General features: G+C 40.7%; 1 protein-coding gene across 9 annotated transcripts in view; it reads left to right on the top strand.

Moving 5' to 3' along the window:
- The window catches only part of ANK2 (ankyrin 2), a 539,079-nt gene extending 523,747 nt beyond the window's left edge, over positions 1-15,332 (top strand). For 5 of the 9 annotated variants that reach the window (XM_080915859.1, XM_080915857.1, XM_080915858.1 and 2 more), the window contains 8 exons: positions 591-734; positions 2,279-2,531; positions 4,090-4,378; positions 7,086-7,169; positions 7,324-7,488; positions 8,383-8,565; positions 10,201-10,292; positions 12,891-15,332. In XM_080915859.1, coding sequence (XP_080771985.1) covers positions 591-734; positions 2,279-2,531; positions 4,090-4,378; positions 7,086-7,169; positions 7,324-7,488; positions 8,383-8,565; positions 10,201-10,292; positions 12,891-13,095 — 1,415 coding nt within the window. In that variant the 3' untranslated portion in view covers positions 13,096-15,332. Of the gene's footprint in view, positions 1-590; positions 735-2,278; positions 2,532-4,089; positions 4,379-6,487; positions 6,581-7,085; positions 7,170-7,323; positions 7,489-8,382; positions 8,566-10,200; positions 10,293-12,890 lie in introns of all 9 variants that reach the window. The other 4 variants (XM_080915855.1, XM_080915854.1, XM_080915853.1 and 1 more) reach the window with 1 other exon arrangement.
- Positions 15,333-15,872: the final 540 nt, after the last annotated feature.

The following is a 15,872-nucleotide window of genomic DNA, read 5'->3' as shown; positions in this document are numbered from 1 at the left end:
GCCTTCAGTTAGTGTTTATACTCCTCTCTAGTAATTTAGGTGTATGGGGGAGGGGTATAATCTATGCGATGTCTGATACATTATATTATGACCCTGTGTGGGGAAAAAAAGGAAATGAGATAGACCAGAGCTGCTGCGAAGGTTTAGTGCTTTCAATATCCGTTACTGGGTTTTTGTTTCTTCATTTGTTTGTTTTTGTATGGTTTTGTATTGGTATATTTTTTTCCACATTGTTAGCAGAAGTGATAAATTTAGTAAATAGAAACAAAAGGATACTTGAATAAACTTAAACATAGATGATCAATAGATACCTTTTGATGTAAATATATTTCACACTGCATTTAAGATACACTTAAAGTCTTTGTTTTTACCTAGATTTTAGTTTGGTATGTGTTGTTGTCTTATCTGGCGACTCTGCTCTTCGGGTTTACAGTGTGTGTGCATCTCTATTTGCCTCTGTTTACAAAGGTCCTAGCTAGGCTCTGCCACGTTCTTATTTGAATACCAGGAATGCAGTAAAGCAACTGAATGAAAGAAATCCTAAAGAGTATCTCCCAGATGTAAGGAATGCCTTTTCTCCAATGTCTTAGATGCTGTCCTCATCGAGTGCCTCACCAAGATCAACAGGATGGACATTGTACATCTCCTGGAGACCAACACAGAGCCCCTTCAGGAGCGCATGGGCCGCAGCTATGCGGAAATCGAGCAGACCATTACACTGGACCACAGTGAAGGTCAAGTAATGTTTTAGGGGGATAAGGGATAATACAAAAGCTGGACCCACTGCCTTCATATTCTTTAGACAACAAACTGCAGGCTTTGGTGGCGATGTATTTGTTTACATGCCACTCAGTTCTCTCTTGGTCCACGGGGGCCCCTCTCCTCTTTCTTTATTGTCTCCCTACTATAGGTTTCTTTTTCCACAGTCCCTTGGGGAATACTTCTTATTCTGACATTTCTAAAATCTACTTTAACCACCAAGTTTTATGTTTTGCACGAACACATCATATCCAGTAACTATGCAGTTTCTAAGCACTACAATTTTATACATCCTGCTTTCTTCATTTCTGAACCAGTAATTCTTCAGATGCACTAGAACCTTTGGCTACTGGCCCTGTCGGCTATGAGAATTAATTTATACTGAATTTATTCTCACGTGTTTTTAGTCTGCCTCTTCTTCTCCACTCTCTCCCAACTCTTTTTTCCCCCTTTCTCTGTGATTTGTACTTTCATTTTCTCCTTCAAATCCTCAACATTTCTCTTCCCCTTATTCCTTCTTACTTGATGAGTTTACTTCAGATTTGCTAGATACATCTCCATACGTTTCTACCAGAAGATCTACCAAGATAAGGTGTCTGAGTACATACACACCGCATTCCTTCCTGCCAAAATATACTACCTTCCCTTGTTTGCTAAAGCTATTACATATTTTCTGTTGATTTTCTTTCTCTACTAGTCAAGGCCTTCACTTCCAAAAGTATCCATTTGACTCTTATAACTGGAGCCATGTCTAAAGTCATTGCAACACACTTTTAAGAGTTCTGTCCTAGAAAGGAAAACAAAGCGACCGGCTCTTCTGACTCTAAGTTGCTCCTTCCCTGTGTCTGCTCTGTTTCCGCTGTTGATTTTGTAGGAAACTTCTTCAAGAGAGAGGCTGGAAATCCCTGATTCTTCTCTTCTTCCCCGTCTCCCCTTCTCCTGAGACCTCTGTGCACCAGTCCGGTCCATCTTGTAAACTCCAGTAATTGTTTCCCTGTGGCCAAATCCCAAGTGCTCAAGTTTCTTTACACCTTGGTAGCATTTGATGAAAGGAATTGATCTCTCTCTCTCTCTTTTTTTTACAACCTCATCTTATTTGCTTTCTTCCTCTCTTTTTCATAATATCTTCCCTCCCCATCCCCCACTAGATCTCTCAGTGACTCATTATTGCTCATAAGAGTGTCTATATAAAAAGAGTACTGAAGCCAAGATGGTAAGGATTCCTCTTACCGTTTGGAATCTGACTGGACTGCCTATCCATCATTAGGGCTCCCTCAGATACTTCAGCACTGAGAAAGTCTTCCCACAATTCTCTGTGGCACCTGTAGCCCCATCACTATGCGTCTTTTTTCTGACTACTCCTTCCTGAGGCTCCTCAGTGATGAGCATGCTGAAGTCAGGCACATCATCTTGTTCATCTTTCTGACAAAAGGTCTTATAGCAGGATCTGAAACATAATGGTCCTTACCAAATATACCCCTAACATAAGTGAGACTCATGAACGTTTTCTCCCCTGCAGGATTTTCAGTACTTCCAGAGGAGCTCTGTGCTGCCAAGGAAAAGAAGAAGCAGGAGGCTTCCAAAGAAAGCGAGTCCAGCGACCACCCACCCATGGTCTCTGAAGAAGACATATCTGTCGGTTATTCCACATTTCAAGATTGCATCCCCAAAACTGAGGGTGACAGCCCAGCAGCGGCATTGTCTCCCCAAATGCACCAGGAGCCAATTCAACAAGATTTCTCAGGGAAAATGCAAGACCAGCAGGAATACTAGTGAGTTTCAGAAGAAAGTATGTTAAATGCAGCTCCAGAGAAGCAGCCACTGTGACAGCCGTGACCAGCAGCACAGGCTTTAAAGGGAAAGTTCCAAGAATCTCATAGTGCCCCACCTGTAATTACAGGCTGTGTTGTACAAAAACTGAAATAGTCAAGATACATAATTGGGACAGTGTTGTGTGACTCCCCCTCTACCTGAGCTAACTTTTAGTTCTTTGACCTCGGACAATCCCGAATGCTTCAAATATCCAGTTCCACATCTAGATATTATGATAACCACACACCTGTTACCTATTTAATAGAACCAGAGGCCAAAGATAAGCCAGCGCCTCACCTTTGCAGTGTACTCCTTCCAGAACAGTCATTACTTGTAGGATTGTTGTATCTCATTGGAATACTTCCACATGGTGTCATGGCTGCACTGGAGTTTGCACAGAGATGGTATGAGAACAGCAGCCCATGAGCACTTCAGTAAAGCTGTGTAGTATCTAAGTATAAGACACCAGTGCAGTATAAATTATGTACATAGTATGTAGTACCATTAGTATCAGACTGGATATAGTGAGAGTAAGGATAGAGAGGCATTGTTTGCTCATAAGGATGCTAGAGCATCATTCAGCTCAGATCTTTACCAGGTAAATAGAAAAGCTGCCTGAGCAACATGGCTTTCCAGGAAGACAGAGGAGCTCAGCAGAAGCAATGTTAGTGTGTCAAGAATTCACAGCCCAGTATTTCCTTTGCCGTTGAGTGAGATTTGTTCTCTGGTTCCTGAAACATAAGAAGAGGGAGACTTGAAACTATTTCTTTCTTGTGGGTACCATCTTCTGTTACCTACCCATAGTGTACAAGGGAGGACATACAGGAAAGGTTAAAAAAATAGACATAGAGAGGAAAACAAGGGAAGAAGAGAATCACCAGAGAGACATTTGGGCATTTGTTATCAGTGACAGGAGAGAAAACTGCTGGATACAAAGCAAGGAGCAGAAAAAATCCAATGTGGGGGCTGGAGAGATGGCTCAGCAGTTAAGAGCACTGGCTGCTCTTCCTGAGGTCCTGAGTTCACTTTCCAGCGACCACATGATGGCTCACAACCATCTGGAACGGGATTCCATGCATTCTTCTGGTGTGTGTTTGAGGAGAGCTGCAGTGTGCTCATAGAAATAAAGAAAGTAAATAAATATTTTAGAAAGAAGAAAAAGAAAGGGCTCACATGTTCTTATGTAGAAACTGAGGTTTTGAAGGCTATGTGGGAATTACTTAAAACTGCTTGATAGCATCAGTGTCAACAGGTCCTTATATCAAATAACAGACAGGCAATTATGTATCTATTTGTGATTACACTAACTACATTAACAGTGGTTTGTTCATTCTACTGCCTTTCTTGCTTGCTTCAGAAGCATCTTTACATCTTTGTTGCATCAATGTCCATGTTTTCATATTTATATATGTGTATGCATTGTGTGTGCACACACTCGTAGTATCCTGGCTAGCACAAAGAAAAACTTCATTTTCTTTTCCAATGTTCTTTAGTGGTAAGTTGACTTTTTTTTTCCAGTGTGACCACACCAGGGGCAGAAGTGAAAGACACTCAAAAGGCCACAGCCATTTCTGACTCTCTCTGTAAGACTCCCGAGGACATCAGCCCTCCCCCTGAGGAAGCTAAGCCTTGTCTCCAGACTCCAGTGACTAGCGAACGTGGTTCTCCAATTGTGCAAGAACCTGAGGAGGCTCCTGAGCCCAAAGAGGAGAGTTCTCCAAGGAAAACCAGCCTGGTCATAGTGGAGTCAACAGACGAGCAGCCTCAGGTCTTTGAAAGATTAGATGGCGATGTGGCTTTTCAAAAGGTTAGGCTTTCCTTCCTTGGTGCACCCTTCCTCACCTGTGACAGTTACAGCTTCCTCATTTCTCTTTCCATCAATGTTTCTTTGTTTGTTTCACTTCCTGTTGTTTTTTTAACTTTGAAACAAAAAAATGGCTTATCACATAAGTTAAGCCGGACATGGGAAACCCCTGAGAGCTAGTAAATTCAGAGGAGATGGTATGCAGTTCCAATGTTAGCTGTTGTACTGGGAGCTCAGATTTCATCATGGGAAATTCTAAGGTAATTGTCTGCTAAGTAAAACAAACTCTATAGTGAGAAAACATAGAACAGCTTTGGAAAATTACTAGAGTCACATGCGATGGTAGTGATGGTGATGAGCAAACCTGCTGAGGGAACACCAGGGTGATGCTGAGCCTGCAGGCTGTGAGCATCCTGCATAGGTGAGGCTTGCATTGGCATATCTGGGATGATTAACACCCAAGCACTCCTCAGTGCAAAAGTACAACTTTTTTTTTTTTTGTTTTAAAAAAATTAGCATGTGTGGGGTTGAGTTTGTTTGTGTATATATATTGTAGGCAGCAAGGTCCATGTGTGGAGGTCAAAGCTGGTCCTTTCCTGCCCCCTTGTGGAGCGTAGAGACCCAGATCAAATCTGCCCCAAAACACCTTTGCCGGAGAGATGAGCCATTCTGCCAGTGCAGTTTGCAAGTTCTTCAGCTTGGTTTTAGTAATAACTTATGGGGGGGGGGGGGCATTTTCTTAAATGCCTGTCAAATGCCTGCCAGTGGCCTGAGAGAGCACTAGGGAACACTGTCATAAAGAGACTTTTAAAGTTGTGAGCAGAGGCGCAGTCCATCTTAAGAAATGCTTTTAAACCATGATTTCCCCAAGTGTGATCTAGATAGTCCACAGACCTCAGCACTGGCTGGGGAGCTTGCTCCTCCTCACAACTCCTCTCCCTGGAGAAGCCTGGAGAAGTCTGAGAAAGTCCTAATTTTTCATTAAATTAGAAATTACTTTCCGTTGACGAGTGAGAGTTTTAAACAATATTTATGTTGTAAGATATTTTTAAAACCATTATTATAAAGCGTTTGACCATGTTGCTAGGCAGTAGGTTCCTGAATGTATTTAATGTATGATTTGGTTTTTAATTTATATGCTTTTCTTTTAAAGAGAAGGCTGCAGAGCTCTAAGTTGGGTGTTTTGAGATGTATTAAGCTAATACTCCTTTCCTTTAAAAAGAAACTCCCTGCCACCTCCAGCTGAGTGTGGGAGTCCATACCTGTCACTCAGGACTCTGAAGTCCAAGGCAGGAGGGTCATGATTTTAAAATCAACCTGGGATAGATATAATATAGCAAGATGTTGTCAAAAAACGTGGAAGAGAAGAAGAAAGAGAGAGAGGAGAAAAGAGGAGGGGAGGGTAGAGGAGGGAGAAGTAAGAAGAAAGCAAAGGAGAGAGGAAGTCAGACTCCATTAGGAAAAACTGACAGTTTATGACTCCTGAGACATATTTTCTGATCCAAAATTATATTCCTAGCCTCATCTCTAGCTTTGGATCCAATTCTTAGAGTATTCTCTGAACTTCTTTGAAAAACTAGTATAATATTATTCAAGGCCTACAACTTTTGATGCCAGGACAATGTACTATTAAGTGATATCTCCAGAGAATTTGACTTACCTTCAGAAAGCTCAGGTACAAATATGTGCTGGTCCATGGATGGGATAAAAGTTCTGTTCTGGGCCTAGTCAAGACTGATCCATAGATAGCAGTATTTCACTATGGTTCTGGAAGCAATGAAACTACATAGTTGTTAGGTTTGAGAATACTACACATGTATTTTTCCCCACCAAAAATGACGATTTTTTTTCCAACAGCATAAATTTCAGAATATGATATGGACAGATGCAGAAACCAGTAGTAAAGACATTCAGTAGGAAATTAAGCAAAACAATGCAGCCACATGTGGTGGTTCACACCTGTAAACCTCGCATTGAGGAGTTTGGGACAGGGTGATAGGAAATTCAAGGCCCGGATGGTCTCCCAAGATCCTATCTCAAGAAAAAATTTTATTAAAATTCTTTAAAATCAAAAGAAAACAAAAACCAATGATTCTTACATACTTCCACCAGGAGCTAACAGAGGAATTAGGGGAGCTGGAGGCCAGCTCTGATGAGGAGGCCATGGTAACTACCAGGGTTGTCCGCCGGAGAGTGATTATCCAGGTATCCACTCTTAAGTTGCTGCACGTCAGGACAGCTCTGTCCTTCGCTAAGAGACCCAGAACAGCTGAGGCTGAGCATGCTCTGTAGGTAGTGCATGTGTGGGAAGTAGTTCCCGCCACTCTGTCGCATTTATAAGTAAATGCAGAGCCAAGGATATTTGCAGCCTTCCTCTGAGAGCCAGCACACAGAAGAAACATTTTGCTTCTCGGCTTTCACCTGTCTCTCCTCTTGCTTATTCATTTTTGTTGGTTGATTAAGTTTTACCTAACTTTGGTGAGATTTTCCTGAGCATGTGTTTTTTTGTTCCTTTGTCTGTTTGTTTCTCTTTTAATCTACCTGCTTAATTGCTTTGATTTTTATTCATCAAACTGAACAAGATTTTGCATCTCAGCAATACTTCTTGACATAACCTCCATCTGGTTTTCTAACATTTCTCACATTAAAAACACTTGGCTATAGTTCTTCTGGCTAGAGACTTAAGTAACACTTTTCTCCCACTGTTTAGGGAGACGATATGCCTGACATACCCCCAGAGACGGTCACAGAGGAAGAGTATGTTGATGAGAATGGACATACCGTGGTGAAGAAGGTACTGGCCAGGGGCTCCGGACAGGGCTGACCTCGCTCTTCCTGTTCAAAAGCTATCACTGAAAAAAAAAAAAAAAAAAAAAAAAAAAAAAAAAAGCTATCACTGCTGTGGTATGGTAACTAAAAACTAAGATAGACTCATGACTGTTTTTCAGGTTACACGGAAAATCATTAGGCGGTATGTATCCTCTGATGGCACAGAGAAGGAAGAGATTACCATGCAGGGACTGCCGCAGGAGCCAGTCAACATCGAGGATGGTGACAGCTATTCCAAAGTGATAAAGCGTGTGGTATTGAAGAGTGACACTCAGCAGTCAGAGGTGAGGCCACCCAGTTCCACAGAGTTCATTGCATAGAGGAAGACAAAACATTGGCAAACAAAACAAAACAAAACAAAACAAAAAACTGTTCATTCCTATTGAATCTCAGTTTTATGTGGACATTATACCCATTGTCTTTGTTTGGTTCTTTTCATTTCTATGTTTTATTTACTTCATTGTTGGTTACAGTAGAAGCCCAAAGTCAAAATTTAAGAGAATAAAATACTTTTTATTTTGGCCAGATGTGTGTCACAAAGAGGTGGTGTCTAAGTGTACTGCAGTGCTTGGGTCCTGTGGGCACACCAGCCTTCCAAAGGTCACGTTAGACATGTGTTTGGTACTCAAACTTATGCATTTTGGGATCATTAAAATTACCATCTGAATCTCCACTCCATGCTTTATAATTTATCACTTTCTGTTTTACTTCCCTGTTGGAAGGCTTCAGGCCACCACACACACTGGTTCTTACAGACACACAATTTGAACATATTACTGTTCTGCAATCATTCAGATCTTCAGAATCATATGATTGTGGATCTGAGTCCCTCTAGTCATCTACTTTGTCTCCCATAGCTTTTCAAGCTCTCCCTTCAGGGACTGAGTTTATTTTCATGTTGAAAAAAAATGGGAAGAGATCAAGCCTAAGTTGCCAGTCTGTACTGCACCTGTCAGCCTTTTAGCAATGTGGCTGTTAAGGTATTATTCAAATGACCCATTAACTGGCTCAGTGCTGTACCTATGCATACTCAAATAGACCAATTGATCTCTTATTCCTAATTATTGTTTTTTAGAAAGCCAGTATTATAATCATCTTTTTTCACAACACAGAAAATGTCACCATTTGTTGCATTTTATCAGTTGGGAATTGTTTGTCACGTGTCCTTCATTCATTAGGTGACTTTGTCTGAACCCAGCATTTTGTCCAGTACCTCACAGTTTCAGGCCGAACCAGTAGAAGGTCGTAGAGTCAGCAAAGTTGTTAAGACAACAATGGTACACGGAGAACGGATGGAGAAGAGCCTGGGGGACTCTAGCCTAACTACTGACCTTCCTTCAGCCAAAGATGACTTTGAAGAGGTACAGAGGCACCAGTTCATTTTGTGTTTGTTTTCCTTTCATGTACATTTCATGGTTGCTTTCAGTTCATCTGTTAGTGCTTCGTTTCACACACAGATCCCTGAAAGGTGTTAGGTAACTCAAAAGACCAGGTTTCCTTCTTGAACAATTTGTGTGGTGAAGTAATATTTCCTCAGCCCAGTGGTATTCATTAACGTCACCCAAAAGGGTTCTTAGAAACACAGAGACTATAAGAATCATTCTTGCAGAGGTGGGGTCAGAGTTGGGGCAAGATTCCCTGTGTCTGTTAAATTACACAACCAGCTATGATGTCTTGAGCTTGGAACACTGGCATTCGTGTGGCTAAGGCAAGGTATCACAAGTTCAAAGATAGCATATGCAACAAAATAAGCTCAGAGCAGCCTGGACCTCTTAGTGGCAGCCTGTCTCAAAAGAAGAAAGTAAAAAAAGTAAATATATAATAGTGCAGAATGGGTTCACTATTCAGATGTTAGAATTTATCCTTGTTAGTAAATATCTTCAATAATAGACATTAAAGATAATTACCTTTATTCTATTTTTAAAAGGATTGATCATTGTTTAAATTCTGGTTCTCAACAGGTAGGAAACAGCTGTTTAGTGTCTGAACCACAGACTCTCAATATGATTACAAACTCCTGGAATTCAGGAAAACAAAAACAAAGTTTTATGAGTTAATGGCAAGCTCATTTGAGTCTGCATAAACCAGCTTAGAGTTAGAAAACAAAGGTCAGGAGCTGTCAGGAAACTGGTAGGACATGAAAACTTCTTATGTACTTCTAAAATATTCATTCTCTGTAAATGAAATGCATTGGACCTGATTATGATGTGGCATTTGGTTTCTCTTAGACTTTAATAATATGCAGTAAGTATCAGTAGATACTAAACTGTCTCAATCCCAAAATACATCTAAGGGTTTAAGGGTTGAATTAAGGGTTGAAGAAGGGATGACTGACAGACATATAAAAATATCTACTTAAAAAAACATTTTTAAGTTAAATGCTATATTCTGTGTCCTCTATTTACTCACATATGCAGTTGTATTTTAGGGTACCTGCCTTGACCTCACAAAGTACTGGATTTGATTCGCAGGTACTAGATCAACAACACAACAAGAACAAGGGTATTAACTGCCATATTGTATTAGCAATTGAAGTAGCATAGTGTATTTGCATATTGAAAGTCAGCTTTCTTTAAACCCTTTCAGTTCTGCACATCTGACTTCTCAAACATTCAAAAGGTGAATTCTCTGGTGGTACTCTGGAGACTGTTTTTGGTTTTGTCCTTTATCACTCAGAGTGCCACAATCAGAAGGGTTGTGGTAAAACAAGGAAGTCATTTAAAGCCAGTCAGCACAGATGTTAGTTAAAAGCTTTGACAGGTAGTATAAAACTATCTGTGACACAAATGGGATTTTAAGGGATTGTTAATAAAACCCAGTACCCATATGAACCCATGGGAGTTTTCATTTGTTCTATCAGATACCTCTTTCTGTATCACCACAACTGGTCAGACAGTAGACTGTTTTAAGGTTTGTGGTCGAGGAGTCAAATCTTATTCTCTCTCTCTCTCTCTCTCTCTCTCTCTCTCTCTCTCTCTCTCTCTCTTTTACCTCAGGCTTTGGGTTACACAGGTAGCCACATGAAAGTCCACTTGCCCAGTTTAGTAGAGAATGAAATCCTGAAGGAGGATGGATCGATAATTAAGAGGTTTGGGTTAGCATGGGGTGATGTTTTGCCAACTAACATGATACAATTGGTTTCTAATGTTAGAAAAGGGCAGAGGCCTCCTGAGATGCTCACTGTCATGTCTGAGAAGTCACAGGTCAGGCACGGTTGTGTCAGCATGTTGCCCCTATAATATCCATTGATGCTTTCAAATTAATAGTGATTAATGCCAATGGCAAGCCATTTGTTCATACAATTTCACTTTCTGGGTTCAAGCAAATTGCCCGTATAGTCAAGTAGGTGGCATATACCACCAAGCTCATACATTTGCAAATTACATGAAGAGAAATCTAATCAATGGCATACTGATTAGCTTGGCAACTAACCATATCCAGCTCCGTCTTCGTCTGTGGTGGCTTTGCATTGCACATGCCTTTCACTGTTAACAAGTTTGCATGTGAGTGGCAAGAAATAAGAGCATAAGTCTGATGCCTGAGATCCTGAATGTACTGAGTGCTGCTGAAAGCAGCTTTGATAAGAGCCTGCGCAAGTAGTGAGCAGCCTTTCCCATGTGTGTGGGGGCACAGTGACCTGCCTGCCCCATCACAAGTCAGATGCCTGAACTGGGCTTCACTTCTGTTTGCTTTCACTCCTTTGGTCCTCTGGCACCATTGTAAGCATCAGGTCTCTCACGGACCTTGCAGCTACCGAGTGAAAGATACAGTGGGAACCCAAGTTATTACTGTGCTATTCATCTCACTGAAAAGAGCAGGAAGATCGTCATGTATAGTACTCCACGGGGCTATTTTAGGTTTCTGTAACATAATAATTAGAAGAGCAAAATTAAAGGTCCTGTCAGACTATCACCCTCTGCTCAAAGGGGAGAAACAGCAGCAGCTATGAATTTGGCAGAACGTAATTGCTCTCCTAGAACTTATAAGTGCCATATAAATTAAGGATGAAATGTTTCTATTGTTTTGAATATCTAACTATTTTGTCCATTTGCTCAGATTAAACTATACAATCCTCACAAACCCTGGTGTTCCATGAGTTGTGAACTAGAATATATTTGGGAAGCAGTTGACTCACTGTCTTTTTACAGTGCTGGATACAAAGCCAAAGATAGAAACAGACACCGTGTATTCACCCTGTGTAATTCTACAGTGCATAGACATTCAGCTTATATATTTATCATATGCATGTGTATGCATATACATCTGTAGAAAACTGAAATCCAAAATAAGAAAGAGTCCTAGGCTATAGGCCTGCCATGAGACACCAGAGCTACAAAGCCTTCCCTAACCATTACAGAAAGAGGTTGGTATTTGCCTTTTGTGGAGTAAGAGAAGCAGCAATGGGGGTGACCACCAGAAATACACAAACTGATGGCATCCACAGAGATCAAGTTTGGATGTTCCATCAAGAGGAACAATGTGGATATGTCATCAAATGAAAAACACAATTTACATAATATCTCCTGGAGTGAGAGATTAGGAGAAAGGGAGAAGAAAGCAAGGATGTTTGGAGGAAAGCTGGAAATACTATGGAAGAAATAAATTTTTAGAATCCAGGATCATCCCAGTAAGTATTTCTAGATTTGACCATTGTCAAAACTCCAGCTTTTAAACACTGGGAATTCATGAGAAAAATGATGGTCCTTCTCTATTGTTGGATTAGAAGATTCATGACTTCCCAGATATGGACTCAGGCTCAGGAATCTCAGTCCCTTTTCTAATGCTTAAAACTAAAATAATGTGGGATGTCATTAAACTCCTCTAAAGTCTGTTTTCCTTATTTGTTATAAATATGATAGTATATAAAATATATTCAACACATATTTGCAGTTGAATCATTATTCTCACAGGTAGAAAGCGAGAAGAACACAGAAGGAACAAATTGTAATATCATTTTCAAGTGAGGAATCTATAAAAATAACTGTATTTTAAAAGACAGTAAGTTATAGCATCTTTTGTCAAGAAGCTCCTTGTGAGAAAGCAGGGAAAGATGCAGCCTGCTGACTGGCATGAGGGGATGCTCAGGAGTTAAGCACATGGAAGTCCTGAGGATACACAGGCCCTCACAAGTCAGATCCATTTTCTTTCCCTTCCTTACCAACTCCTGGGGAATCATCAGAGACCTTCTTGTTGGTAGTCCCCTTCTTGTGTATTGATAGAATATCTCAGTTCTTTAAGATCTGGATCTCTTGGGAAAGTTCTAGTAAAATAAAATTTGGGCAAAGTTGGGTTGGGAAGTGAGTAGATTTTAAATGATTTTTTTCTGAGCTTTCCAGAGGCGCCTGTGGAATTGTTATTTCAGAGTAGACAAGGATCTTTTAGATCTACGCGCTCAACCAAAATAGGAGTCATGGCCTACCTTCATCTATTTGAAAAAAAATAAAATAGAATGAGGCACAGAGTCATTCATGTGAAGTATTTCTAAAAGATGAAAAAAATAATTGCTCTTTGTTCCAAAATACAATTGGTAATGTTTGGTGAGTCCTTTCTGATAGGAGAGGCTCATTTATGACAAATGTGAGACACATGCCTGTCCTTAAACTAATATGAAGATGCGGAGGTAAAGCAGGAAGCACATGGGTGTTCAGGGAAGAAAGAGCCTAATAGTCTCTTCTGCTTCCCGTAGGACAACAATGAATAAAACCAGGACGCAGAGGAGGGCTGTGGTGAAGGACCAGCAGGGGAAGCGCATCAACTTGGAGCACCTGGAGGATGTTCCCGAAGCACTGGACCAAGACGACCTCCAGCGAGATCTCCAGCAACTCCTTCGGCATTTCTGCAAGGAGAACACAAAGCAAGAGGCCAATGAGGAGCCGCCCAGTTCTCACTAGAAACCACAAACCCACTCAATATGCAACTTCCATTTCTACGCAGGAGTGACTGAAGTGACCTAATTACTGGGATCTCGTGACGTTTCCACACTCAGCAAACACACAGCATCTACTTTTCCTTCTTTCTCCCCGCCCCTCTCTAACTATAAGCTAATTTGTGACCAAAGATGGAGTCCTTCATTCCGGATGCTCTGTCCACTATTTAGAGCATCCGTGCTAACCTGGGAACTGGCACCTCCATTGTTTGCTTCTGCTCAAGCTCCATGAAAATCCACTCATCAGAAGAACTTCACCTGCAGACTTCTTCAAGTGACAGGGGAATCCTTCCAAGGATATCTATGTATAATGTATATAGCCGAAATGCTCAGAAGAACAACAGTAAAACTCAAACCACTGCCTGTCATAATTACACTGGGCATCATGGAATAAAAGCCTCTAGATATTGCTGGACAGTGGTTAATTATGATTTTTTGCTAACACAATCAAATGGTAATACAGTTCTACAGAAGGAACACTTCAGACCTAGACACGTCCTTAGAATTTCCAGAGTAGCCATTGCTCCTAAAGCTGTTGGGATCGTAATCTTGAAGAAGGATCCCAAGGAGCGGTCTCTAGTACTGGTCATCCATAGCCACTGGCTCTCGAACTGCGACCCTGAGGGAGGGGGAGAAGGGCTCACAGGCAAGCAGATGGAAACAGTGAGGTATTCTGGTGCTAGAAGCTTCAGGGGTGGTGTTCTAGCACCTTCAGGTGTTTTTGACTTTGGACACGTTGGCAGGGTATTTTAAAAGCTATAACTACTGTAGTTTTCCAGTGTTCATTGCTGCTTTAGCAAACCACGCTGTCTTACTGGTGGTACTTTCTTCTGGCCACTGCACTGTAGATAATTCATTGGAAACAAGATTTATGCACCACACAGAAGGTTAAATGCTGTCACCATGTTAGAGTGGTTTCTTTTCTCCCCCCCCCAGGTTTATCTTTCCTCTAATACCTGCATGTAGCATTAAACTTACACACACACACACACACACACACACACACACACACACACACACAGCCCTTCTTGTCACACTAATGATTTTCACTCTGAGTTTTGACTTTCTAGCCATGTCTGCTCTTCAACTTGCAGACGAGATTGAGAAATCCTTGGAAAATTTGGTTCTGATTAATATTTTTGTTGTTTTTGTTGTTTATTTATTTGAAACCCAGACACCCTTGGAAAATGAAGTGCATTCGTGTGGCTTTCTGTTTGTTTCAGAGAAGGGTCAATGACATTCTGAGTGATCCCTATGCCCTGCCCCATGTCTCATCCCTCTAGCGATCGAAGCTGTGTAGCATTTTAACATATATATATAAATATATTCACAAATATATTCATATAAACAGTATACGTTTTGAATCAATTATTTGTTAAAGAAAGTATATTCAATGAAGATGAAATTAAAAAGAAAGGAAGAAAGGAAGGAAGAAAGAAAGGAAGGAAGGAAGGAAGAAAGAAAGAAAAAGAAAGAAAGAAAGAAAGAAAGAAAGAAAGAGTCTACCCTCCAGAGATAGAATTTTCCAGTCCTATCTGGCCTTTCCCCACGTGCAGAACTGACTCATTGCCTGGAATGTCGGACACAAAGAGGACAAATAATAGCACTTCATCTTTTTAAGTAACATTGCCAAGAGAAGAGCTTTCCTGGGAGAGAGGTTTCTCATCAGCCAAGTCTCCTGAGGCCCCAGCACTAGCACTTTCTGGGGGTTGAGTAGAAACAAAGTATTCTTTGGCATCCAAACAGAGAGAGAGAGAGAGAGAGAGAGAGAGAGAGAGAGAGAGAGAGAGAGAGAGAGAGAGAGAGAGAGAGAGAGAGAGGCAGGTGGCAGCCCTTTTTGAGATACAAGGTGGCCACCTTGTGAGACCTGCCCCAGGAGCTCATGAAAAGCCTTTCTGTTGTGTTATTTGCAGTGCAGATGATGTCTGTGTGGCAACATAATGGTTCTTCACTCTTTTTTTTTTATTTTGATCTGTTTTCTTTTTCTTTCTTTTTCTTTTCTTTTTTTGCTGTGTTATCAAAAACTTGAATACTGTGAGAAGAAGTGAATTTTCAGTTGATGAATCAGCATCTTGTTCCCATGGTGATACCACTAATTGAATATATCTATGAGGGCATGTATTAGTTACTGGAAAACAATACAACACTAACAATACATAGCTGCAATGTTGTACAATGGCTGATTTAACTAAATAAAATGTATAAGTGTTAAGTGTGGCAGTGGTGGTTTGTCCTTCTTTAAGACAAGTCTTTTTTAGGAGAATCATTGGTTGTTAAATGAGGTCAACATGAAGCCAACAGAAATGTATGAACTGCCCTTTTTCCATTTAGTGTTTTTATTTAGTAATATTCTGTAAAGCCAGAAGGTAGCATGCACTGGATTAGCTCACCACAGCCCCAAAGAACTTTGATTCTTACTGTAACTCAACTGGGCAAAACAAGGTTTTTGTTTGTTTGTTTGTTTAATTTTGAGGCTATCTAATAAATGAAAGAGCTTTTAAGGATGTAGAGAAAGGGAACTGGGTAATCTGATCAGTAATACAGTGGGCAAGGCCACAGGGATTTGGGTCAATTTACACATAATGACAGCAGCATAAAACAGACTTTGGGGATGACACTTAACCCTGGTTTTTGGTTTTTGTTTGTTTGTTTTCTTTTAATTTTGCAGCCAGAGAATAGGAAATTAAATGCATATATTCATATAAAGACAAGGCAGGAATATATCAAACTGTAATCCTGTGG

This window comes from Micromys minutus (assembly GCF_963924665.1).
Source record: "Micromys minutus genome assembly, chromosome: 4".
In the NCBI taxonomy this organism is placed as follows: Eukaryota; Metazoa; Chordata; class Mammalia; order Rodentia; family Muridae; genus Micromys; species Micromys minutus.
The sequence above is the reverse complement of the archived record's forward strand: the minus strand, read 5'-3'. Positions and strand labels throughout refer to the sequence as shown.